The 25543-nt window shown below is 40.5% G+C and overlaps 1 protein-coding gene across 1 annotated transcript; it reads right to left on the bottom strand.

The window, feature by feature from the left end:
- Positions 1 to 616: 616 nt before the first annotated feature.
- On the bottom strand, positions 617 to 22055 carry TMEM248 (transmembrane protein 248). The gene is made up of 7 exons (XM_065418199.1): positions 22021 to 22055; positions 10328 to 10504; positions 9214 to 9499; positions 7725 to 7875; positions 5712 to 5895; positions 4517 to 4660; positions 617 to 3414 (listed from the first exon to the last, which is right to left on the bottom strand). Exons 2-7 carry the CDS (start codon positions 10484 to 10486, stop codon positions 3394 to 3396), a joined length of 945 nt encoding a protein of 314 aa, XP_065274271.1. The 5' UTR covers positions 10487 to 10504; positions 22021 to 22055; the 3' UTR covers positions 617 to 3393.
- Positions 22056 to 25543: the final 3488 nt, after the last annotated feature.

The following is a 25543-nucleotide window of genomic DNA, read 5'->3' on the forward strand; positions in this document are numbered from 1 at the left end:
CAAGAGGGAAAATGACCATTTTGGCTTCACTGTCCCTGCTGTTAGAGATCTGAAAAGGAAGCAATCTACAGTGCTACAGGAAAACATAGCCAAGGAGATTAACTTTTAAAGGGAAACTGTCAAGACAAAAATATTCTTACTGAGGCGTGAAATTGTCCTGTTTTGCACTAACTATCTCAAAGGTAACTAAAGCTATTTGCTGCCCCTGCCCCCACCAGGCATTTCTCATCTTAGCCCTCTTGTTACCTTTTCAGTGCAGAAATCTGTACTGCGTGGCTGAAGCTTGCCGATCTACCTTTAACTGCACAGCAGGACACCGGAGCTTCAAGCACAAGGAGAAATATCTGGGTTAGGTGGGTTTAAGTGTCATGAGTGCTGCATTTTATCATGCTGGACATCAAAACAGCTGTCTCCCCTCCTGCACGACACACATTTGTACTTATTTTTTTTAAGTCTAAACTGAAGTGTTTATTGGAGCATACGCACAAGACAGGGTTTGAAATTCCAGACCACTGTGCACTGTCCAAACAAATTCCCTTGTGTTGCACACAACCTAAAGAGAGATGATTTATGAAACGTCCACAAGGAATTGATAAAAAAAAAAAAAAAGACAACGGAATAAACATTTTTTTTTATTCTGCAAAGCAATATGCACATCTTACAAACACAAAATTAATATAGGAGAGAAGTGTCATTACCAAATCAGCTATTAACCATCATGCAACAATACAAGTGAAATGTTTTTTAAAAAATACCATCTTAACCCTACATCACCTGCAGAGGAAGGCTGTAAACCAAGGCTCAGACTTTCTATGTAATGCCAAAGAAAAATGCAACAGAAATGACAGCTTTCTAACAACAAGAAAACACTTACAAATAGAATCAAAACTGATTCAAGTCATAGTTAAAAAGAAAAAGAAAACAAAAAGGAAAGATCAATATGATCCGAACAACCACTTAATATTAAAGTTTTTACCCTTCTGCTTGGCTGCATTTAATTTTTGTACATTGGGCCTAGGTACAATCTAACACTTGTAAGTATGACAAAGTCTCAGCCTACTGGGTGACTATGTGCTGCAATACCTAGGTACAAAGGGGTAAGTTAAGAATGAAAAATATGCCCTTAATGCTAATCTCCTTGCATTTGTGGGTTGCAATCTGAGCTTAATGTTTATTGCAGTGCAGTTGTTTGTGGGGTTTGACTATGTATTTTTTAAGCTGGCCCCTCTAATGACCAAAAACATCTCCTATAAAAACCTGTTCCCCCAACACACCCAATTGTGTTTTACTGTATAGGTAGTTCTGTTTGGGGCTTTGGGGGTTTGACATTAGCTTGCTGAACAAGAGCATGGATTTTGGATTTATTTAAAGTATCTTTACATGATGATGTAAGCGTTCTCGGGGCATTTTTTGGTACTTACTGTACCAGCACCAACCTCCTTCCACAGTTATCAGTTGTGAACCATCCCCTCGTCAGTTTCAAAGATGACTACTAAATAAAAGGAGGGGAATGCGTAAGTTAGGAGCAGAAGAATAGATTTTCACTTTAAGCTTTCTCCATATTTTTATTCAGTAAATTTACTGCTTCGTTGGTGGAGTTTTACCAGTGAACAGTAGCTTCAACTGAAGTTTAGAAGCCTTAGTTATTTCATTTCTGGATTTCAAACTAAATGGCTGTCTCTAAAGTTTAATCTTAAGGTATCTGGAGAAAACACATTTTAGTGAAATAACCAATACACTGTGTAAAGCAATCACAATTATATGAGGAACAATTTTCTGAAGAAAAGTCTGATTGTTTTGATTCAAACATTCTGAAGAAACATATGAATCTTCAATACATTAAAGTCCTAAATCAATTTTATACAATATATAAAACGGTCTTCAGAACACAACAATTTGCATTCAACAGTGTCTAGACACAGAGGATTTTATGCCAACATATCAGCGATTACAATCTTTGAATTGGATTTATGGTTTCGTGTATCACATGGCAGTGTGAAACTTATCAAAGAAAAATGTACACACACATTTATAATTGCGCTACCTGACAGGAAAGCTAAAAGACGACATGAAGGGTCATTAAGGCAACCAGTGAGATTTTAAAAGCCGTGGTGGAAGTGTCTATAGGAAACTTCTGTCTTACGAGAATTAAAAAGCTAACTGGAGGACAGGCTGGAAGGAGACTGAATAAGCCAGAAATGGGAAAAAACCCACAGAACAAAAGTACGCAAAAAAAAAAAAAAAAAAAAAAAAAATCAAGTCTGCTCTGATTTTAAGAATGGACAAAGACCAATACGCATTTCTCAGGCAAGGTTTCCCTCAATTTACTCACAACAGGACTAGCCCACTAGTTGTCCCTTTCCCCTCAGTAGACAATAGTAGATAAAAATTGGACAAAGCTAATAAAAACATGTCATTTTCAGCTGCCCTTTAGAGATGTGTGGAAGGTCCAACATGAAGCACTTACAACGGTCTTTAAGTTACTGTATCTTCCTTTTCCCTTTGTTTGCACTTGACCAGGCTACTTGGAGCCACAACTGACTATTAATAGAATGCATCTTTTTTTTTTTAATCCACTTTTTAGACAGGCTATAAAAAGCTATTTTATTCCAAGGAAGTTCCTGGTTTAAAACCTGTGGAGGGAAGGCAAAGTAAGTGGAAAGCTTTGCATACAACCCCAATACTGATCAATGCTCTGCCATTCCAGCAGGCCACATGAAAAGTGAAACTTAGCACTTTGCAATAGAAAGGATTTTAAAACAAGACTTTGCCTTTTTTATTAAATTCTGGATAAAAGCACAAGTTTGTCCTAACTACAGCAGTATTAAAATGTGAATATGTATTTCTCTTAAAAAAAAAAAATCTAGAAATGTTGATATCTTTTCTTGCAAGCAAGGAGAAAATGGAAAAAAGTATTAAGCCACATACACACACTGAATTTATGTAGTAGATCAGTGGCTTTGGAAATGCAATATTATATCAAAGATGCATACTGTTTCAAACACACTGTACATATCATTGGGCAAAAACAAAGGGTTTGTATTGTTTTGAGACATTTGGAAAGGCATCTTAACCTGCCCAGATGCAGCTAGACAAAAATATCTTGCTCTATGTGATCCTTATCACTAAACATATCTATTATCTACACAAACATTCAGCTATGTCCACAGGTAAAGGTTTAAAGATTCTCGCCGCACTACTATGCGGAACAAGTGCATCATCTGAATATACTTTTATAAATATGTACAAATCAATTACAGGCACTTGAAATGTCTTTGGTTGGAATAAACCAACATTGCAAGATAATGTATTCACAAAGTCTTAAGACCCAGTCTGGATTCAGCAGGCAATGATTATGGTTCTCAGCCATTTTCAGTAAAAGGAGGAGATGGATTATGCTTCTGACAAAGCAACCTAGAAGTAAAACAAAAAAACATTACAGAATTAAGAGCTTGTGTATAATTGAAATCAACTCTATTTGCACATTACTTATCTCTATGCAGCTAGGATGTCTGTCATTGCCATTCTGAGGACTCCGGGTTGGAAAGACCAAAATATATCTGAAGATATTTTGTAATTGGTATTTATCAAATATTCAAAGATATTCAGCTCTTGGTAGGAAGTTTCCCTAATAATGAAGGATAGTACATTGTAGCCTCTTGTTACATAGTTAAATACATCCATATTTAATCCATTAAGCAAAGAGAGTGTGTGTGTGTGTCTGTCTGTCTCTAATTAGTCTAACTGCCCTTAAACCAACATCAGCATTAATTTTCTTTAATGCTGATTACAACCATTAGAACTAGCTGCGATAGCAATATTTCAATAAATGTATTCTGTCTTCTTGTAATAAGAGAATTTAAGACTATTTCAAGCTGTGTAAGCCAAACTTTATATAAGCCAAAGTGCAAATAATATACCGTGTTGTAAATACAGTTTACCTGACGTTACATGTTAGTGGTATTAAAAAACCCAAATCACTTCTGCATTTACTGAACTACAACGAATACCCTACATTTACAGAATAAGAATCTATGATTGAAGGATCTACCAGCACTACATACATACGTACTTGTTAAGCTTCTGAGCACCCTCAGGGCATAAAGGACTATTGTACGCCTTTCAAACAGGAGGCAAAACAGAGGCACAAAGCAGTTAAGTGATTTGTTCAAGGTCTTAGTGCCAGTGGCTGAGACACAAGAGACTCCAGTAGTCATGATTCTCAATCCTCTGCTTTAGCCACAGATTATACTACCCTACTCTTAATCAAGGCATTTAATTTCTGAATGGAATCTTCTACCTTGTTTCTCCACAACCTCCAGGGGCTGGATATAAAGGCAGATAAGTCACTTTTACAGTGCCATTATTTACTGTCCTCCAATGAGATACTAGGTTGGGAGAGACGTGAATCATCATTGTATACCAAAAATAATGTAAGCTTTGTATATAAAAGGGATCTTTTCTAATTTCCCCTCCCCCTTATCAATGCTGTATGTATTATCTTAGGTAAACTTACTTTTTCAGGGCAGAATTCTGTATTGCTTTGCCTCAGTTTGCTTGGTCTACCTTTAATAACTGCATAGCAGAACATTGTAATCACCATCACAAAAAGAAAATAACTGGTATGCATGAGATGCAAGTTTATTAGTGAGCGATCATCCTGCACAGAGAAATAAAACCATTTACTGATGCTGTACATAGAGAAGGCATTTGACATTCAAGCAATGTTTAGCAGATTAGCAAAGAAGCCACTTTCATAACCTTGTTTTTTCTCAATACAAAGGATATCCTCTACATTGCTAATGCAGAACTTCTTAAAGTTGAAGGTAGTAAGGGAGCTCTAAGTTTTGGCAGTGAAGGATAACTTACACATTTTCCTAACAATATTTAATTTGCACTAGTGACTGCATTTTAAAAACATTCATTACGCTACTCTTGCACTTTATATATACAACAGTAGCATCTTTAATCAGAGGATTTCAAATTACAAATCTTAATTAATGAAGTTGTGAGGCACATTGAGATATATGGGGATCACCACACCCACCATTGAAATGCAGCCACCTCTGACATAGCTACGGCAACTATTTAAGCAAGACAAGGTGGGTGACGTACTCTCTTTTATTGGACAACTACTGGAGATGAAAGACAAGCTTTCAAGCTACACAGAGCTCTTCTGCAGAACTGGGAAAGTTACTCAGGGTCTCACAGCTAAATACAAGGTGAAAGATTGTTTAGCATAAAAAGTTAAGACGTATTCTAAGAGACCATTCAAGGTGAAGTGGCCTGCTAACACCCCTGCAATCATTGGACAAAAAGGGGTTGGTGGATTGCACATTGTAATAAGCTATAAATCCAGTGTCTTTATTAAGACCATGATTTTCTAGTGTCTAGTTAAGATATGAATTTAAGCTCCCAGGCTTGTCTTTTGAAGGTGTTGTGCAGGTTTCCCAGACCTGAAGAAAAGCTCTGTGTAGCTTGAAAACCTCTCTCTCTCACCAACAGAAGTTGGTCTAACAAAAGCTATCTCCTCACCCACCTTGTCACTCTAATATTTTGGGACCAACCCAGCTACAACAACACTGCAAGCAACTATTTATGAAAGCAGTGCTATGCAACTATTTTAGATCAGCAAGAGAAGATTATCTTATTCAGTTAAATCGACAGGAGGTATTCAGTCAATGGAACATAGAAAGAGCATTGGCACTTACATCTGGAACTATGACAGTTAGTTTGGGATTTAAAGCATGATAGACTTTTCCAATGGCTCCTTTGTAACACCAGAAAGGGTTATAATCTTGTGCATATTTTGTATTTGAGTCCCTGGCTGTAGTGAAGATCTTGTACCAGAGGGTAGCATTGCTGTACGTCTCAGGAACACAATGTGGTGGCTGACTGAGGATAAAAAAAAAAAAACCAAACAAGCAGATGAATTGCCATTTTCACTGTCCTGTATGGCTGACTCTCAGAACATAGTAAGGGTCATTCTCTCTTTGAACAGTGTAAACAGTGTATTGTTTTATTCAGGATCATCCATAGTGTAATGGCAAATACTAAAGGAAAATAAAGTCTAAAACCTATAGTAACATTAAACTTTCATTGCAATCCGTTCCAAAAAGTCAACCCCCCGTCATTTAACGAGGGGAGTATGTACTAGGTTTCAAAAAAACTTCTGATATTTTTAATACAGCTTTCAGGTGAACGCACCCCAATCTCTAGAAGGTAAGGGGGATAAAGAACAATAACTTGGTGTGCCTGATCCATAGGTGTGGAGAGAAGACAAGAGGAAAGTCTGTTACCATCAGGAACCAACTAGTGTGGCACTTACCCCACCCAACACTCCGCCTGCTTTGGATTTTACTGTTTTGAGGGTGTGATTTTGTTAACTGAAGGATTCTATCCAAAGAACAGATACAGCGGTAATGTAAGCTTCCCCACACTGACCTGGCAATGCCACCTCTATGCAAGAGAGGCATTCACTCGCCAATGCCCATTCAGCCTTGTCCTCTTGACACAGTTGTTGAAGAAAGTGGGGGGAAGTCAATCATGATACTTTTTGTGAACACTCTTCTACTGCTGAAGAGACTGAGACCAAACTCGTTTGATATAGACCAGTTGCCAGAAAGAATCAACTTTTTGTCACCAATGATCTGAGCTTTGATCAAGCTACCAACTTAGAGATAATAAATACCTCCACCACCTAGCTTTTATATAGCACGTAAAGGATCTATATGCCATACCAATCCCCTGAACCAGCTGTTTCCCCACAGTATATCACTTTAGCCATATTCATTGTTCCATTTAAAGATATTACAGTTTAAAGAAAGGTTTTCAGAACACATTTCTCTCTCTTACAACATCCGCCGTTTGCTTATGCTGCAGACAACCAGCATCATTTCTGACAAGGTTTAAAGTAGACATGACTCAAGCTAAGCTGGCTCTGAACTGGAGAGAGAAACTGGCCATTTTCAGCAAGTTAGGGATGTAGAAGTCCAGAAAACCCTTGAATACTTTTGCACTTTTAAAACCAAAGTGATAATATTTTGAAATGAAGGGGGAAAAAAATCGATATTAGGACATCAAGTACTAAAATGAAACTTTGCAGGTGAACACAACTAGGAACACAGGAACTGCCATACCAGATCAGACCGGTAATCTATCCAGTCCTGTATCCTCCCTCTGACAGTGGCTAGAACCAGACAGTTCAGAGAATGGAGTAAGAACCCTGCAGTAGACATATGTGGAATAATCTGACCCCAAATAGGTCTCATCCTGGTCTCTAGTAGTTAGAAACTGGTTTAAACTTGAAGCACAAGGTGTAAATATCCCTTCCAAAATGAGAGTCATGTTTAAACAGTTGTAACTTAGATGCACAGAGCTTTATCGGGATAGTTTCAAGACTATGAGTTCTATAATTCCTGTCCACATTCCCTGGATTGTGGCTAGAACTCCATCAGCGCACAATAACATGTGGAGAAAGAGCGAGCGCATGCAAGATGTAGCTGAACAACGTCCAGGGAAACTCTACTGTGTTAGTAAAGACAGCAAATGTCTTTTAAAAACAAACTGGCCTTTATACTACTAAAAAGAGAATGTATCACTTACTTCCAAAGTCAAAGTTAGAGCATCATGGGGGACATAAGAAAAGCATCCAAAGCATTAAGAGAGTAGTGGGTACATCTGAGGTAACCAGCTTAAGAACAAATAATTAGAAAGGCACTTACATTGTGACAGGAAACACATTGCTGGCTGCTGTGACAGTCATACAGGTTGTGAATACCACCTGCTCACAGTGACCATGGAGAACACAGTCATCTGAATTCCAAGCAGCAGGCAGGGTGAAGGTAATATTTATCTCCTCGTGGGATTCTCTGCCTTTTAGAAAGAAAGAAATTGTTGGTATGCTGAGAGCAGTAACAGCAACAAGTATTAGGAAAAGGCATGTGGTCGATTGCACTTTTGTGGGGACACAGCTTTGTGCTATCATTGTGGGAAGCAAAGAAATACCAGGAAAATTACAGACTCCCATCCTCCCCCCAAACCACCCAGTTATTAGCACTGATGACATTTTGGACCTGGTCCCATGACCATTGGGCTTTTACAAGCTTTTGAATTTAGAAAACCTCTCTCTATAATTGTGCATCATCTGGGCCATTGTCTGCAACAATTTTATCAGTAATTACATCTTAGAATTTTAGCCCTTCTCCCCCTAAAACCTTAGTTCATCATCTGCTTTTTCTGCAGTCTGATTTTTACTATAGAGAAATCCATGCAGATATAACTGCTGAAAAGTGCCTTAATATGCACAACCTTATCAATAGATAAAACTATAAGAGACAAGACTAAACCACTAGGTTCTCGAAATGATGAACTTAAGGTCCCCAGGGATAAACCGGATTTGATATGCAGATTAAAACCAGGTAGTCTGATCAACAGAAATTACATTATATTGTTCAGGAAAGACTAGAGAAATTTGCTGTAAGCAATAGAGGTTTTCAGTTGTGGCATATGTTTGCTATAGGATATTTCAGGTGCAAGCCACCCTGATGTTATAGCACCACTGCAAAATTAAACATGCTGAACTTTAACTTTAAATAGTTACTGTAAACCACTTCTACCAAGTCTCCACAACCCACTGACTTGTCCCTCTGGCCAGGCAAGCCAACAGAATAGGTTAGGACTCTCATCATCTTAGCATCACTAGAAAGTTTTACAACCGTTGCTTCTTTTCAGCAGCTTTATCCTGAACGAGATTGTATTTTAGATCTTAACTCAACCAGAGGTTTTCAGTGAATGCACAGCGGGATGATTAATGCAGAAGGATTCACCACCACCAAAACGGACGGACTGATCAGCAGCACTGCTGCATAAGCATGGAGCAGCTTTTCAAGATCAGAAATTTGTTTTGAAAATACTTTCATCTGAAAGTAACTGGGCTGATGGATCTTTTTTAGACTCCAAAGTAGCGTACATGTCTGACTGTACATACATCTTCCCTATTACCCCAAAGAAGGGAAAAGTTACTCTTTGCCAAAAAGAAATCTCACAGGCTCATTATTGTGAAGTACTGACAATTTTAGCAATGCACATAATGTCTAAGCAAATGATTTGTCTCTTTAGTGACTAGCTAGATTTTTATATTCCTTTTTCAGACATTTGTAATATTAGGAGTGTAATTATTATTCACTCTTGGAACACTCAAATTTTGCATACCTGAGAGTCCAATCTGATGCCCCAAAATTGTGGAACTTAGATGTGTGACATTACGGGAATACCCGCCAAATGGTTTGAGTGGGTCCAGTGTCAGAGTGATTGTCACAGAGATGTTTACTGGACCAGAGTCCTCAAGAGTCTGTGGCGATTGTGTAGAAGATCTGGCTTGTCCGCTAGTCACTGTACTTTCTGGAGTTGTGGTATCATTGATGAGATGTTTTAAGGTTTCATTCTCTGATGTACAGAAGTCCAAATCATTAAACCTCAGGAGGAAAGTATTCCAGTCCTTTAAAAAGTGAGACAAAAATCTAGATTAGATGACACATTAGATTAGCAAAATTATTCTGTACTGTCACTTCTTCAAACAGCAGTTCAGATTTTCAATATCTAGTTTTTAATATATATTATTCCATGTCACCAAGACAAACTCAATCCTACCCTCCATTGAAGTAAGTGGCAACACTCTCAATATCTGGTGCTTGTGTTTGTTTGTTTTTATAAATCAAATGCCAATTCTGATTCCCACTTCACCCCCACTGATCAAATACTCATTTTCAAAGCTATAAAGAGCATGGTAAAATAATACTCTCCTCAGAGCTACAAATGAAATTAATAATGTTGGTGTACTTACACTAACTTTGTCTAGTGAGGAGCCCTAGTCTCTCATATACAGGTAACTCCCAATGAAGTTTAGCTCACATACTTTTATCAAAATGCACTCAAACTATGGAAGAGTTTTGCAAGGTAAGTTACAACAAAGATCAGTAGAATTTCCATGAATCAAGCCGTTTGTCAGAACAGAATAAGGGTGGGAGTTGGAGGGGGGAGCGTTACAAACACAATCTCCTAATGACAGAACATTAATGTTCCCCCTCTCTGTCAAATTAATTGTATCGAGATTATTCCTTACAAGGTAAATGACCCCTTCTAGGTTAGAGATTAAAGTACAGTAATGCAAATGAAAACAATCAGGTCCTATGCACTAGCACAGGAGAAAACACACAAACTGTTAAAACTAATGCTGTGTATGCCTGTTAAATAAGCATGTCCCATCACAAAAGCCAGGAAGTGTGTTACTGCAGGATGTCAATGTACATATCTTATTATACCATACCTCTGTCATTTCTGGTGACTTGATCTCCTTGATTTTAAAGAAATAACCCAGTGTCAGAAAAGCTATTGCCATCGCGCTTACACTGATCATAAAGACCACAAGAGGAGGGCGACTGCTGATGTAAAGCTTCAGGTTCTCCAAAGGGTTTATGTTGAACATTATTCTGATTAGATCCACCTGAAAGTGGAGAGCATTAGAACAGAGTGATACATAGGAAGAACATGATTTTTTCCAAGAGATAATTTAAGTCAATCAAAGAAAAACGTGGTTGCGGATTGAACAAGTCTAAAAAATTTTTTTTCTCAAAAAGGTGCCAGATTTTGTTCTCCCAACCGCTACAATTTCCAGAAAGAATGGAATTAAAAGAAATATGCCATAGCTTGTAACAGAATCAAACTTCCTATTACTGACAGCCAATGAGAATCAGTGGTGCATATAGTTCTTTATTTTATTTCCTTTACTAGTCACCCAGCATAGCATACACAGCTGTATTTGGATTCCATAAGAACACTATTTGAATTAATAAGGTTATAATGGACAAGTAGTTTCAATGAAGCCCACAGATAAGGTCTGCACATTTCCAGTTGAGTCATTATACTTCCAAACTTAAGGCAAAAGGCTTTAATGGCCATTTTAAGACCCAGCTGGACCAAGCGTGAAATAGATGATGGAACTTTATAAGTGAGAATTATTCTATGGGTAGCTGCAAAGTACTACTCCACTTTGAAAAGTGATTTGGTTAGAGAAAAGCCTCATGAAGTTTTGCATTTGGATCTTGATCACATCTACACCAAATCTGATCAGTTTATCAATAAAGCAATGTTTTTTCTAGCCATCGGATGTGCAAACTGGGATCTGAGACTCAGGCTGGAACACGTCCGTCTGACACGTCAACTAAAATCCTGTTATCAGAAACTCCAGTTACTGAGTGAGCCAGAAGACTCATCTCCCCGCTGGTTCTCCAGCATGAACAGAAGTACAAACTTACTCGAGTCTGTAAATTAAGCAGATAGGACTGTGAACGCACAGAGTTAGGGCAGGTCTACACTTAAAACGCTGCATCAGCACAATTACACCAATGCAGCTGCACTGCTGTAGCACTAAAGTGAAGACACTCCTCCACTGACAGGAGAGCTTCTCCCATCAGCATAGTTAATCCACCTCCCTAAGAGGGGGTAGCTATGTGGACAGGAGAAGCTCTCCTGTCCACATAGCGCTGTCTACATGGGGGGGAGGTGGTGGTGGTTTAGTCGGTATAACTACGTCACTCAGGAGTGTGGATTTTTCAGACCTCTGTGCAATGTAGTTACACTGAGATAGGCCAGACTCCAGAGAAAATAATAAAAACCAATAACTAATATGTTACTAGCGTACACTTTTCATCATCAGTCTCTTCTAGGAAGAAAAATCACTTTGCTTCAATGGAGACAGAAAAGTTCAGTGAGGAGACTATTGCATTCCTCCAAACATGGCACAGACTTTAACATACAATCTCTCTTTTCCAGGATCATATCCTGGGTGCACAATCTTGCTCCACTAACTGATTTCTATCCACTTCCCAAAGACTAAGGTAACCAGCCCCATTGTGCCAGCAATGATCACTAGCAGCACTACAAACATCTAACGGTAAAAATCCTGTGTGTGGGCGGGGTGGGAGGGAAGGATATAGGAAAGAGCTAGAGAGAAGGAAGTGGGAGAAAAAAGGAAAGAAGAGGTAGAAAGAAGAGAAAGCATATCCTACCAGAGCCCACACTTCTCAAAGACACGCCGCGCTACTGCTAGAACAGCTAATTAAGGTGTCAAGAAAAGGCAGGTGCAACAGGGGAGGGGTGAATTGCCTCAGGTAAGAAAATTAATTGGGTCTGACCCAATTCTAAAGTTCTGTCTCCTATCTTGTCACTGGCAGGACAGGATTCCATTTCAGCACATTTCTGGAAAGGAAAAAAAAAAAAAAAAATTTTTTTTTTTTTAAACTAGGGTTCATCACAGATTGTCAGTCTAGAAACACTGGAGACATGTTGAGATGGAAACAGACCAAAACGCAAACCAAGAGCAGAGTTGTATTCAATGTTCCCTTCTGAATTTCCTTTTAAAATAAACCCCAGCAAGAGGCAAGGTTTATTACAGCATTTAATCAAAGCTGAATGTCACCCAGGAGCAAATACAGTATTGCAACTTACTGTAAATTTAAGGGACCGTCAACAATTTCATTAGAATTCTGGTTTCACTCAGCCACCATACTGGATGTGCTAAAACTCACTAAGAAAATCAGCCCAAATATTTTTTGTTGTTAAAACAGCACCAGCTTTTCTGAGGACTTGTTGCCAAACATCCTCCTATAACTTTGAAAACAGTCAGGAAGTGTTACAGGATGCTATTTCCAAAGGATAACAGGCCCTTTACAACAAAATCTGTGGGTGGTTAATATTAGAGGGGAGGGCAAAAATCAGCAATTGTACAGGCTCAGTGTATCAAGACTCCTTCATATAGAAATCTGTATTAACTTAGGAATGATTCCATACTGCTGATTGAAACTATGGCGCACAGCATGTAAGCACAACCATTTTTTTTCCAGAGTGTCTAAATATTTATTCTACAAACTCGAGTATATTATGGTTTATATGCATTTCCATCACCATGAGACATTTTGTGAGTGGGTGTTACCTACTGGTTCAGGCAGGGACTGGGCATCAGAATTCCTGAGTCATATTTACATCTCTTTAGAAAAAGAGAATCTGAACCTGTTTTGCTACCAAGTTCTGTTCTGCATCTGCCACTGGCTTGCTGTGTGACCCTGGGAGAAAGTCCCTAACTTCATTATATGCATTTTACAAATGATTAAACTGAGGAACAGAACTACCTCACGGCACTGATGAGGCTTAATTCCAAGCACTTTGTGAGCCTCACAGGAACTGTGCTAGAGATGTGCAAAGTGACAGCATCAGGTTTCTTTTTTTACTAATAAAGTTTAAAGAGAGGCTCCAATGGCAGGTGAATGCACAGTCCTTAACTTCTCTCCACAGTGCCTAAACCTTGCAGGACTAATGATACCTATACACAGGAGATGCATTCTGTTTTGCAATCTACATACTATTTCAAGCACAACTGGATAAGTACAAATGTTCAGTCCAGAACTTTGGCCCTGACTCCAAATCACTTTGCTTTTGTCAATATCTACATACATTCAAGACAAAAAACTATATTAAAATTGAGTTAAGTTACTAACATGCACTCTCAACCTTAAGGACGAAAAAATTTGTTACAGGAAAGTTGTAGTCAACCCCAAACCAGGCAGGCATTATACACCCAGGAAATTTAGGGTTAAATTGATAATTTAAAAAAATCCAAACACGTTAAATGATAGAAATGCACAGTTAAAGCTCAGATCTCAGAATCCCAAGCAAATACAGTATTAGTGACTAGCCTGGAAGGTTTGCAAAAGACAATGAAACACTCTTTCTCCCTGATCTAGCAATGCTTTTGCCAGCACTGGTACAGGATAGAATATAGCAATCTCCAATTAGCATAATTTTCAATGCCTGTTAATTACCATATGAAAATGGATAAAGAAGTGTACCTTGCAACTACGTCAAGGAGTTAAATCAAGAGCAGCTTATAAATAAGGAGAATCTTTAAATCTGAGGCAGGACTAAGATTACCTAGACCATCCTTGGCAGATATTTGTCCAACCTGTTCTTAGAAACCTCCAATAATAGGGATTCCACAACCTCCCTCAGTAACCTATTCCAGTACTTAACTGTCCTTTACAGTAAAAGCTGTTTTATCTGGCATGTTGGGGAAATGGGGGCTGCTGGTGAGTGAAAAATGCCAGTTAACTAAGAGGGAGGGAGTCTGGGGTGCAGGAGGGTGTGAGCGCATGGGTCGCGGGAGGGGGTGTGGGCTCTGGCAGGGAGTTTGGATGCGGGAGGAGACTTGGGGCAGCGGGTTGGAGCACGGGAGAGGATGCCGGATCTGGGGGGCGCTCACCTTGAGCAGCTCTCGGCAAGGGACGACCTGTCCCGGCTGCTCCTAGGTAGAGGTGCAGCAGGTGGCTCTGCGTGATGCCTCTGCCTGCTGTGCCGCCCCTGCAGCTCCCATTGGCCGCGGTTCCCAGCCAATGGTAGCTGTGGAGGCAGCACTCAGGGTAGGGCGGGGACAGCGTGCAGAGCTGCCTGCCACGCCGCTGCCTAGGAGCAGCCGGGACAGGTCACCACTTGCGGGGAGTCACCCCAGGTGAGTTGCCCCTGGATCCAGCACTCTACACCCCCTTCCGTGCCCCAATCCCCCTCCCGCAACCAAATTCCCTCCCAGAGCCCATGCTCCAGACCCCCTGCCAGCCCCTCGCCAACCGGACTATAAACCGGAATTTAAATGAAGAACAGAAATGTCGGTTTATAGAGCTTTCTATTTGGTGACGTGCCGGATAAAACAGCTTTTACTATAGTTAGAAAATTTCTCCTAATATCTAACCTAAATCTCCCTTGCTGCAGATTAAGCCCATTACTTCTTGCCCTACCTTCTGCAGACATGGAGAAAAAAAGATCGCCATCCTCTTTATAACAACCTTTAACATATTTGAAGACTTATCAGGTGTCCCATTCTCTCTCTCCCTCCCCCAGACTTTTCTCAAGTCTAAACATATCCAGTTTTTTTAAACCATTGCTCACAGCTCAGATTTTCTAAACCTTTTATTATTCTTGTTGCGCTCCTCTGGACTCTCTCCAGTTTGTCCATAGCTTTAAGATGTGGTGCCCAGAACTGAACACAGTACTGCAGCTGAGGCTTTACCAGTGCCACATATAACAAGTAGTACCTCCCATGTCTCACATATGACAATCCTGTTAATACACCTCAGAATGATATTTGCTTTTTTCATAACTGCATCACATTGTTGGCTCATATTCCATTTGTGAACCACCATGACCCCCAGATACTTTCCAGCAGTGCTACAGCCGTGTCAGTTATTTCCCATTTTGTATTTGATTTTTCCTTCCCAAACGTAGTACTTTGTCCTTGTCTTTATTAAATGTCATATTGTGGCTTTCACACCAGTTCTTCAATTTGTCACAGTCATTTTAAATTCTAATCCTGTCCTCCAAAGTGTTAGCAACCCCTCCCAGCTTGGGGTCATCCACAAATTTTATAAGCATACTCTCCACTCCATTCTCCAAGACATTAATGAAAATATTGAATGCTACCACACCCAGGACAGACCCTTGTGTGATCCCACTAGATAAGTTACCCATTTTGACAGTGAACCATTTATAACTACTCTGAATACAGTCTTTCAACCAGGTTTTCACTCATGTTATAATAATTTCATCTAGCCCACACTTCCCTAGTTTGCTTATGAGTATGTCATGAGGGTGGACACATCAGTTTTGGCCTATCTACCTTCACAATGTCTCTAAGATTTCATCTCTCTTCTAAATCTGAAAATCCCACTGTATTTAAAAGTATTTTGTCTCTTTCTTTTACCATCAATGAAGATTTAAAAGATGTCCCATTACTAACAATACAATGACAATTAGAAAACAGGTCACATCAGGGTTAACCACTTGGAATTAAAGCATCCACACAAAAAAGCAAAAAAAACAACAACAACAAAAAACCCAAAACCAACTGAACTGTGATTCTCCTAACAAACCATCCATAAATAACACAGACACAAAGGAAGAGTGTTGATCTCAAAACTGACCCTTCTCATTCAAGAACAGGAAACATTCGCAGGTACAAAAAAATATTCTCAAATATTAAGTTCAATTCTCTTTTCTTCAAGGCAAAGCTCGACATGCCAATGCTTAAAATACTAAAGATAAAATCCCAAAGGCTCAACAACACACATCTCCTGTTGCAATTGCTAAGAATACTAGTGGCTTCTACAATGCTACTCTGGGCACTGATTAATATCAAGACAATAATTCATTTTAATAGTTATGAACCTAAAGGCACTGGAATGCTGAACAACCCCCCCCCCCCCCCAAAGTTGCAATAGGTCAGTCTCCAAACTGACACAAAGAGCAAAACTCACAAAACACAATCTAAAAGAAAAAACACAAAAGTCCCCAAACTCACCCAGAACTCTGTTATTTTTTTTATTACTGAATTAGTATTTCTACTTTTGAAATTGATTTACTGCGGCTATGAAAGCAGGTTATAAATTATCAACATTCCCTCTTCCTATGGGAATTTCAGAACTACTTCTTGCTACATTAAGAAAATGTGAAACTGAGATAAAAGTTTTTACCTATTAATTTGCATAGTTTTCTTATTTTCTCTTTCACCACTGATTTTAATGGGAGGAAAACTAACAATTTAAGAGTTTGCAGATGTTTTTATTCATCCTGTTGGAATCACATCAACTCTCAGTTGGGTGAAACTGAATGGTTTAAAAATGTATATCAGTAACAGACAGCAAGCTGCCCGGTAGAGGTGTTCCAAGATCCTTACTTCAAGGATCTGAAGTTGACTGTAAATTTTTCAGTGCCCAGCCCTTTCTAATGTTCAAGTGACCCTCCCACTCTTCTGTGTCCTGGATTAAAAAAAAAAAATACAAAAGGAAAGAAAGAAAAACACTAAATGACATCTATCTTTTTCACAAAGTAAAGAACAAGATCAGGAATCAAGACTTGTTGAGCAAGACTATGGGTTTAAAAACCTAATTACAACACCAGCTAAGATCTTTACATCACAACAGCCAAATATAAATGGACATTTTGTCTTATTAGCAGCTTAAAGTGCATCTCAGCATTCAGAAGAGACTTTTCATATCTCCAGCTGCACAGTTAATCTCAGCCCTTTCTAGGCTCTTCCCATGTTTCCTTATTCTGATGAACCACTGAGTGTCTTTATGATATTAATGGAAACTGGTAGTACTTCTGCGAAACATGCATTTCCAAAATGTGATCCCACAGTAATTTATGGCTAGATTTCACAGTGGCCCATGTCAAGTCACACTTGGTAGCTGATCTGCACATGGTTTTGTCAAAAATGACTATGCGACCGATCATAATATCAGACCCACCAATGCAGATTTTGATGGATGTCTATGTGGAAGTGGGGGGAGGGTGTCCATGCAAGCAGATCCAGTAGCAGAAACTGAGCCTATATTTGTAGAGTGCAACAAAAAGCAGGCTTACCATAGGGTACTGGGGGGCGGGACTTCAAAACTTGCAAAGAAACAAGGAGGTAGGTTTATGATCACTTACGTGCCCCTCTTACCTCTGCTATATTTAGGCATTCAGCATAGAAGCACACAAGATGTTGGTTTAAAACACAAAAACCACATTTGCAGGCTATGTTCATTCTAGATCAAATCTGTGGCCAAACCTGCTGTGCAGCATCTATTTCAAATGTATTTTTTCTACTCCTTTTTGATTAGGACAAAAAAATAAAATAAAACCAGACTAGAAGGTTGGTTACATCGAGGGTAAACTATAAAGAAAGCAGCAGAAACGTGTTTTCAAAAATAGTAAAAAAATAAGTCAAAGTTTAGTCAAATTGGAGGTGTAGGCATTACTAGGTCACACTTCTTAAAGGTTAGTGTTCAAGGAAAAAGCTTTCAAGCAGGTTAGGTGCCTTCAGCTAATGACAAAACTATTTAGTGGTTGGAGGCGGTTTTCTGATACATTTACCCATCATTTTGATTATTAATAATATATTTGCCATGATCCTGAAGGCAAAAAGCATAGATGTCATTTCTAATGACAGAAAAATGGCCTTCTGATTTACAGCGATTACAGCTGTAATGAAGATTTCTATACAATGCAGAATTAGTGCCACAATATCACCCATTGAAATGAAGATTCTTTCTACAAGTGATCCAGATAATGGATTTATCAAGGAAGTGGATTATTAATGAACATAGGAGCGCCAGGGGATTGGCAAGAGGAGAAAAAAATGCTGCACACTTAAAGAAAACAAAGGAGAAATTATTGATAGTATGCCACTAAACCAGACACACATGCATGGCAATTCCAGATACATCACCTCGCTCCACAAACTACTGCATACAGTGGTCTGACATCTTATGCTTGATTTAATGCAATAATCTGAGCAGTGCAGTGATTAGGGCATCAAATTGCACAAAGATTCTTAATTTATAGACTGAAGTTCAGGAAAAATTTGCAAAATCTGAGATAGGTGCAAGCAAGTTCTCACTACTAGAGTAACTTCAAAAATCAGTGCACCTAAAGATTTAGGAAAAGAGAGAAAAGTTATGAGACAAGGGAAATTAAAGTGCCCAAGGAAAGCTTCAAGTGAATCAGTGGACACCAAGCTCTGAATTTGCTTAAGAGTAAATAAACATGGTTTAAGATACACACTGCTGTAAAATAAAAACAAAAACCAACCTTCACTTGAAAAACCTGTGTTGACATAGGTTTAAACTATGTTACTTTCTGCAATCCTGCTGATGAAAAAGGCAAACTGGTTTGCTAAGCAAACTTGTGTACATGACAGTAAGTTCCGTGCATTTGACTTCTGGTTTTGGCATTTTTAATGTTTTATGACATGAGATAAAAGTTGCTTCTTAAATACAGTTAATCTTAAGGAGGAAAAGAGTTATGGCACAAGCAAAGTTCAGAACTGGACAATTTTATAGTGTTTTGAAGACAAATGTTTTACCTGATTATTCATTAGGTTGGGAATGAGAAGCAAAGGAATACAGAATTGATTCATTTTTATAAGAGCTATGCAAATTTCACTAAGAATAATAAATTTAGTGGATCATATGCTTGGAACCATGGAAATCCCAAATGCTTTTAGTCTATGGGAAAGCTTTCCCGGGAACAATGAAAAAGCTCAAACAGTTCAGTAACCAAAAGTTTGTATAATAATCAGTTTAAAGAGTTGAAATGACAATTGTTTATTTCATTAAGGATACACATTAAGGCATGTTGTCTAAAATTTACCAATCTAAGTCCCAAAAAATTTAGAAGGCTTTTACTGTAGTTTTTAAATAAGAACTGTAATGAGACTGAGACACTCAGCCAGATACACAACTTGAATCACAAGCAGAAAATGACTGGCAAGTTGAGGAAATGGCAGCTTTACTGGACGTAGCATGGATCTACAATGAAGGCAGAAATTAGAGTGTGCAGAATTATAAAAAAAACAACCCAGTGGACAGTAGTGAAGGAAACAGAGGACACGGTGCAGCAAAAGAATACAAAAAATGACTACGGTGAAAAGTGACTTGAAGAAAAGTCAAAATAGAGAACATAACACCTTTCATGTCTATATCCTGTTTCACCAAAGGTCTCAAAGCAAACTACAACTTAACTTTGTTAAACCTCAACTCCTAAACTAAGCAGGCAAATACTGCCTCCATTTTACAGATGGGTAATCTGTGGCAAAGAATGATGTAGTCAAGGCTACAAAAAAAGTTGGCATAAGGAACAAAACCCAGGAATTCTGACTCTCAGTCCCGTTTAATGCACTAGTCTGGCTGTTCCCCTAAACAGAACGTGCAATACACACTTGCTTTTGCAAGGAGAGCTGGGGTGCGGAGCAGCAGAACTGTGCTATCAAGAAGTCCCAATAAGTGCTATTTTACCCAATAGACCCCTAAAATTCTGTTTTATTTGCCCAGACATGTAAATATTTAATGAAAAAAAGACAACTCCTTTTAACAGATAAATAAATAAATAAAATAAAAAATTGTAAGCTGTTCATATTGAAAAGGGGTCCAAAACTGCCAGAACACTCAGTGAATCACTAAAAATAGAGCTGCACTACCATAGTACAGTAACCGTTCAGTGGCAAGAGTATTTTTCAGTATCTCGTCTGTCGCTGGATGCATCTGGCTTAGCCAGATAACACAGACATCTGGTTATCTTCAGATGCATGTACATCTCTAATTTTTTTTTTAACTGCAGAAACAGTTTCCATTTTACATAGTTGATTAAAAAACACATTTAAAATGGAAAATGAGAATCACATTTCCCCAGCAATGGGACCAATGCTCCAAGTCTTACTGAAAGCCTGTAAAGAACAGAACTCTGCAGTGCCACCCTCTCGGAATGTACCTGAAGAGACCATCTCTAGAATCAGAGATGATCTCCAAGGCCAATTCAATCCTCAGTCTGTATACCTTGTCTGCCAACAAAAGGTGCCAATTGATATGTGGCCACATGCCCACTAGAAATTGGATTGAAGCCATTTGTTCATTTCACATAGGCCAGTGAAAAGCTGAGAGATGGTGATGATATTAACTTACTATATCAACCTGACTCAAATTCAACCTAGTGGTAAAAGGCTCAGTGTCCATTTCATAATCCCCAGAATTTAACCTGTTTTTTTTTAAAATGCATTAAGGTTTAATTATGAAAGGCAGCCCTAAATTGTACATGTTCAATTCTGAACCTTCAGCCAACTACCTTTTCAAAAGTTTGACAACAACCTGAAAAGCAACCCTACTTAGATTCATATCTGGACTTAGGACTTACTTACACAGGGAAATTTACTGGCACAATTATACAGCTATGGTGATACCAGTTAATTCCAGTGATATAATTATACCAGTAAATTTCTTTATGTAGGCAAGCCTTTAGAAACAAATTAAAAGAGGGGAGGAGTGGAGAAAGAGTTGTTTTGTAATTCAGTCCTTCCCTCTATATTCAGGAATGTTTCCCAGGGTATCCATATCTATGATTAGAAGACATGGCTCAAATTCAAATCTATGTATCTAGCAGCCCTGTTTCAGATACATTATTTTTTGTAAGAAAATTCTGGCATACAGCAACATCTGCACTTGTACGAATTAAAAGCAAAACAGTATAAATAATGTATGTGTAGTAAACAAAGTAAACTAATTAGGAAATCACTCAGATTCCGAACCACTTTTTGTTGCCATTCAAGTTATTCTTTTAACTAATCTATTACAAATTCGCAGGAGTAGTTCAAACTATGGAAATCAAGCTAAAATCAACCTAACATTTATTTTTGTGACTTAAGGGCAACCTCAAAATACCAGGTAAATCAAGTCCTGATCATTAATCTCATTTGTGTATGTGAAGCGGGACAAATACATTTACGTGGAGACGAACAGGCAGAGGAGACCTAGTCAACTCATTTGGCCCGTGCTTGTGGATCAGCGGAGGATCTTTATTACCAAATATTTTCCAGTGATTCCGCCTGTCCCAGGTTTGCACCGGGCCCGCTGAACGCTGCCGTTATACAACCACCTGCAGCGGGCAGGCTGACACCAGAGGAACCCAGTTGGACACGGGCCACGCTCTCCCCCAAGGAACCGCGAAGGGGATGAACAGCTGCTGTCCCCTGCCCAAACCACGGTGGGCTGAAAATAAACGGGCCCCCCTCGATGGGAAGCGGTCGGGTCCAAGCTAGCCACAAACGAAGCCCCACGCAGCCCCGAGCGGTGAAACCCCCAAACACCCCCCGCCCGCGCTTCTCTCTCGGGGCGGGGGCGGGGGCGGGTGTGCACAATTCACAGGAAACTTTGGGGCCAAGAGGGTCTCCTCAGCTCCCAGCCGCGCGCCGGGGCGGGCGAGGAGCGAGCGGGGCCCGGCGGCAGCGCGCCCGGCTCTCGGCGGCCTGCTCCGCCCCGCCCCGCCCGGCTCCCGGCCACCTCCCCGCCAGAGGGGAGCCCGGCGCCCAGGCTCCCAGCCCCCGCGGCCCGGCCCAGGCCTCGGGCCCAGCTCACCGCCCGCGCCCGCCTCCGTGTCTCTTACCGGCGGCGCAGGCTGAAGAAGCCCCCGGGCGGGGCGAGGCGGGGCGGGGCCCGGAGGCGACACCGGACTCACAGGCGGCGGGGCGGCCGGCTCTGCACCATTCTCCGGCCCTGCGGGGGGCTGTGGGAAGGCGGCTGCTCCGACGCCGGCCTCCCTCCCGTCCCGCTGCTTCCGGGGACGCAGCCGTCACGTCACCTCTCACCCCAGCCGGCCGCGGACGGCGGCCCAGGGGGGACAAGATTCCCTGACGGCCACCAGCAACGCGGAGCCCAGCCCCCTCCCTGCTGCTTCCCCTCGCCCCGCCTGAGGCCGGCCGGCCTCCTTCCCCCTGGCTGGGAGGGGCGGGGCTTTCAGGGCTAGGGCAGCCCCAGTAGTGGGAGTGGATAGGCAGGGGGAGGGGCTCCCCCAGTGGCTAGTGGGGGAAGGGGCTGAGCCAGGCTGGCCCCTAAAGCTCCCCCAGGGGCTAGTGGGGAAGGGGCTGAGCCAGGGAGGCGCATCAGGCTCCCCAGGGGCTAGTGGGGAAGAAAGGGAAGAGAGCCCTATACCCATAGGCTCCCTCATGGAGGCAAATGGGGAAACTTGGTCAAAACTGGCCCCCGAGTGCCCTTTGGCAACTAGGGGTGCTGCAGGGGGATAAACTCCCTCAGTCTGGGCTGGCCCAAGCCACCTGGAGAGGCAGTAACAGAAGCTCACAAGGACCAGTCATTTCTGGTGCACGGATCTGTGTCCCTTACTGAGAGCCCCTGCTAAGAATTCCCACCTAAGCTCTGCCCATTTGCAAGGAGAGTACAGGCACCGTGGTTACACTGCATAACATACTACACATTTGATTTCTGGGTTTTAGGTTCCTCTGTCACAACTTCAGCAACAAGAGCAATTTTTCAGAAACTTTCTTTTATATCTGCCAGTGTGGCAAGAAGCAATATAACTTTCATAATTGTCCTCATGGCCTTTTGGGATAAGAGGTAGTCTGGGGCAGTCCAGGGGCTAAGAGAGCACAGCCGGTAGAGCCAGGCTTTTAAAATCTGTACCTACTTTGTTTGTACCTGCCCATGGCCAGTCCAACCTTCTTGTCCACTCTTACTTTTGAGTGCACGGAGCAGCTGGACATTCAAGTTCCCTTTTATTTATTATTCTGGATTCAAACAATTTTTCTCCTTTACAAAAGTTGTCTTTAGTTCCCTTTACTGACTCACATCAGGTCATATATAACTAGTTTAAAATTAAAAGAAGAGAAATTTTCACTAAAGTGTATGATTCTAAGAATCTTGAGTTAGGGTTAATTTTAATTTACATATACTGTTCTGCTATGACAAACCAGCTACTGGTACCTGGATAACCTAAAAGGATCCTTTAATGCTACCATTAAAGGGATGCACAGACATTGATCTTGTACAATTGCTTTTTTTCTGCTGTATAAAGACCCAAGATCTTTAACATTTTTTTTTCCAAACAGCAGATTTACCAGGCATATCAAATATTGTCTACCCTGGTTTTGTTGGAGGTCTGTGAAAGGATTCAGATGTGGATTTGTGCTCTCAGCACGTATTTTGCTAAAACTGACAAAAACTTTTCTTTCAGCTGTTTGTCAGACATTTGAGTTAAATAAAAACAAACAGAAGACATTGAATTTTAAACAATCTGTATAAAAATCCCTTCCCCTCTCAATCAGGTGTCATTTCCTTAGCATTTATGAGGTCATATGGACCAGTCCACCATTCACACACAGTATTCCATGAAACAATTCAGGAGGGGGGGAGGAGGGAAAGGAGGAAGATGAATTTATAATCTTAAAGAATGAAAAAAAATAAAAGTAAACATTTCAGGTCATAATAAATGTGCAAAAAATTGACCTGAACAGCTTTATGCCTTTGTAATATTTAATATTCTTTTAAAGGTGAGCCATAGAGATATTACGACCATATTTCCCAAAGGGAAAACTAGACACTGATGGGGGCTAGCCCAAGCCCTCACCGGGCTGGGGTCATTGCTCACTCGAGCCCTCCCACCCCCCTCCCAATGCGGGGCTGGGGGTCGTTGCTCATCCGAGAACTGCTTCCCCCCCCCACCACCACGTGGGGCTGGGGTTGCCACTTGCCCCTCTGCATGTTCCTCCACACCACACCCCATTTTTTAGATAAATGCCCATTTTTGCCAAAAAAGTTGGGCCAGACGGGACAGGACTTAAAAAAGGGACCAGCGAAAACGGGACATGTAGTGACCCTACATAGAGGGCAATGTTTGGATTTACCATACAATATGATATTAGTTATGTGACAGCTAGCGCTCCCAGCCTTACCTGTGACCTGTAATGAAGTGGCAAACTCATTCTGTAGAGAGGACCAACTTAAATTTTTACTTCTGTCCACAGACTGGGGTATAAAGTTAGAACTCCATATTCCCTCAGTCCACAATGGGTCTCCTCCTGATAGCAATGGGGTGGTTTACACAAAGATCAAGGATAGAATATTGCCATTATGTAGTCACTAAACTCTATTCAGTACCTTCTAGCTGTATTCATTCTCTCTCACTGGGCAAACACTCATCTTTACAAGCACTGCTGTTTCTGCCCTTGGTCTGGTCTCTCCCATTTTCAACTCCCTTTTACATGGGCTTTGCTCTCAACCCCATCACAGGTGCTAAAATGACCAGCCATTAAATAATTATAGGTGACGTGAAGTATCATCAAAACGCTTTGAAGTTAATATTTCATCAAGTTGAATGAGAGGTTAGTTAATCTGTGAGCCATTATGTCTGTTTACTGACATGAAAACACTGTATTGGTTTATAGTTCACATTTGGAAGATTATCTCTGCATCCAGGAGGAGTAGAAACTTTCCTTTCTGAAAAGAAAGTTTAGATTCTGGAAAACCCATGTTTTGTTGGCCACAAATTCACTGAGTTGTCCGGACCTTCAACAACACAATTCCATCCTCCGGAAGTCACACTAGTTTCAGGTTGCTTTTATCATTGGTGAGACATTAATTTGCAGCAGTATTACAACTTGGAAATCTAAATTACAAGGACCCAATAAAGCATCATGAGTAAGAGCCCAGTTCAACAGAAACTCTATAAAAGAAAGTTATTCAGTAACTCTTTTGAAAGGTCTACAGTATGTTCTTCAGCAGCTCACCTGTCCTATTTAGTAGATGCTCCAAAGTGTTTGCAGCGAAAGTTTCCCAAATGCATGACCCCACCCATTAGCCATACATAATCTACTGTTGTGAGTTACACACCATAGCATAAGGCCCAATCTTGCAAATGTACGAGTAAAGAGGCATTTAAGGTGCCCTACAATTATCGGGCCAGACCCGGATATTATTTCCTCCTCCTCCTCCTCTCCCATAGTAAAGCACTTTGAGATCTACAGCTGAAAAGTATTATTGCTTTATCAGATTTTGGACCAATGTTTAAAGGATCAATGTCTGGTGCAAAAGGGTACATCCACTCACTGAAGAGGGAGCTGTAGCCTATTAGGACAGATCTGAAGTCAGCTCACTGTCAGTTTCCAGAAGGGGAATAA

The sequence above is a fragment of the Emys orbicularis genome, chromosome 17, assembly GCF_028017835.1.
Source record: "Emys orbicularis isolate rEmyOrb1 chromosome 17, rEmyOrb1.hap1, whole genome shotgun sequence".
Lineage (NCBI taxonomy): Eukaryota > Metazoa > Chordata > Testudines > Emydidae > Emys > Emys orbicularis.